At 51.4% G+C, this 1,759-nt stretch overlaps 1 protein-coding gene across 1 annotated transcript; it reads right to left on the bottom strand.

Moving 5' to 3' along the window:
- Positions 1–294: 294 nt before the first annotated feature.
- On the bottom strand, positions 295–1,548 carry LOC101568921 (ribonuclease pancreatic). Its single transcript, XM_004643999.3, has 2 exons — positions 1,504–1,548; positions 295–784 (listed from the first exon to the last, which is right to left on the bottom strand). The coding sequence occupies exon 2, from the start codon at positions 757–759 to the stop codon at positions 295–297; it is 465 nt and encodes a 154-aa protein (XP_004644056.3). The 5' UTR covers positions 760–784; positions 1,504–1,548.
- Positions 1,549–1,759: the final 211 nt, after the last annotated feature.

The raw sequence follows: 1,759 nt of genomic DNA, 5'->3' as shown, positions 1-1,759 counted from the left end.
TCTTCCCCCTGGCTGGAAAGCAACCTCAGAAACCATTCCTGGGTAGGATGCTCTAGCAATCTGATGACTGCATCTATGTTTTATTGAAAGAAGCAGTGAAGGAGTTAATATGGGCCCACAGCAGCTCCCACCCCTCAGCCCCGAAGCCATGCAGGAGCAGGATGTGAAACAGTGAACCCTGTGTGTTGGACAGGAGCCCCAACTGCAGTTATTTTTGTGGGAACAAGGAAAGAAGAGGAGAAAGGCAGGTGTTGAGTTGAAGGCAAGCGGTGTGATGGGTGTTGCTGCTTTAGCTTAGGCTGCCACGGAAGCATCGAAGTGGACCGGCACATACGGGTTCCCCTCACAGGCCACGATGATGCTCTTCTCCTCCTGGCGGGTGCGATATGAGCAGTCGGGGTACTTGGAATTACTTGTCAGGCGGCAGTCTGTGATGTGCATGTTGGAGATGCTCTGGTAGCAATTGGTCTGCCCGTTCTTGCAGGGCACATTTTTCTGGGAGCAGACAGCCTGCACCTCTGCCAGGGGCTCATGGATGAATGTGTTCACTGGCTTGCAACGTCCCTGTGTCATACTCCTCTTCTTCATCATTTCATTGCAGTAGTTGGAGTTGGTGCTAGGGGAACCACTTGAGTCCATGTGCTGCCGCTGGAACTTCTCAGCCGAGGACTCTTTGCCCAGGGAAGGTTGCACCCACCCTAGCCCTAAGAGCACCAGGACAAGCAGTGGGAACAGCACAAAGGGCTTCTCCAGAGTCATGGTGACCTTGCTGTCCTGGGAGAGCCTAAATGCGAAGGGGAAAAGGAAAGAAGAGTGAGCCTGGAGCCACTGAACTCTGGCTCCCACCTGCTGCTTCTCAGAATGCAGTCTCCTTTTCCAGAAAGACAGGTCTTTTCCAGAGAGGTTTTGCAAGTGGTGACACCCTCATGTACATGCTTCTCCAAGTGCATGGCGCCCCCACTAGTTAGAGAGACATCACCTCCCCACCCCCAGGTGGTAACTTAATGTCATCTGAAATTCTGGCAGTGCCTCATTTGAAAACTGGATTTTCTTCCATCTAAATACATTTCAAAAATAAAATACATTTCTTCCAGTGGTCTAACAGCTCATCAGAAGATTATTCTGAACAAGCTAAGAGACAAATTTGGCAAATTTGAGTTATCACCATGACATCCAGGATGATGGGTGACAGAGCCTGTTGCCTTAGTGCACAAAGAAAGCTCAGTGTGTGTCTGACGCTGGCACCATAAAAGGGTTCTATTGTGTTTCAAAGACAGACCCTGGCTTCCTTCAGTTCTGATGCTCCCCTGGAGCCCGGCAGTCCTGTGGACTTGCCTGTACCTACCCAGCCCCCTACCCCCTGCGCCAGCAGATGGTGCCCTGGCTGAAGCATTCTTGGTGTTGGTGAGAGCCCACGCTTTCTCAGAGTGCCAGCCACCTTAGGTTCCTCTTCTCCAGCCGCTTACAGTGAATGCTCCTGAGGCCACGCTTCAGACCACTTACCTGGGTCTCCAGAGAGGGAAGTCAGCTTCTGCACTCAGTCTTGGGAGCAAGGCCTTTATGTAGATTGTGAGGGGGTTTGGCTACTGAGAGAAGTGGGAGGAGCATTTGGATTTCCAATCAGATAAAAACAAGGACATTGTGTGGAAAGCATAGGGAATGGCCTGAGCAAACCCCTGCTCAGGTTTAATGGGGGAAGAGGGAATCTGCCTGTAGGATTCTCTCCCATGTGACCCTCATCTGTCTGAGGCACATGCAA

This window comes from Octodon degus, unplaced genomic scaffold, assembly GCF_000260255.1.
Source record: "Octodon degus isolate 3935 unplaced genomic scaffold, OctDeg1.0 scaffold00189, whole genome shotgun sequence".
Lineage (NCBI taxonomy): Eukaryota > Metazoa > Chordata > Mammalia > Rodentia > Octodontidae > Octodon > Octodon degus.
The sequence above is the reverse complement of the archived record's forward strand: the minus strand, read 5'-3'. Positions and strand labels throughout refer to the sequence as shown.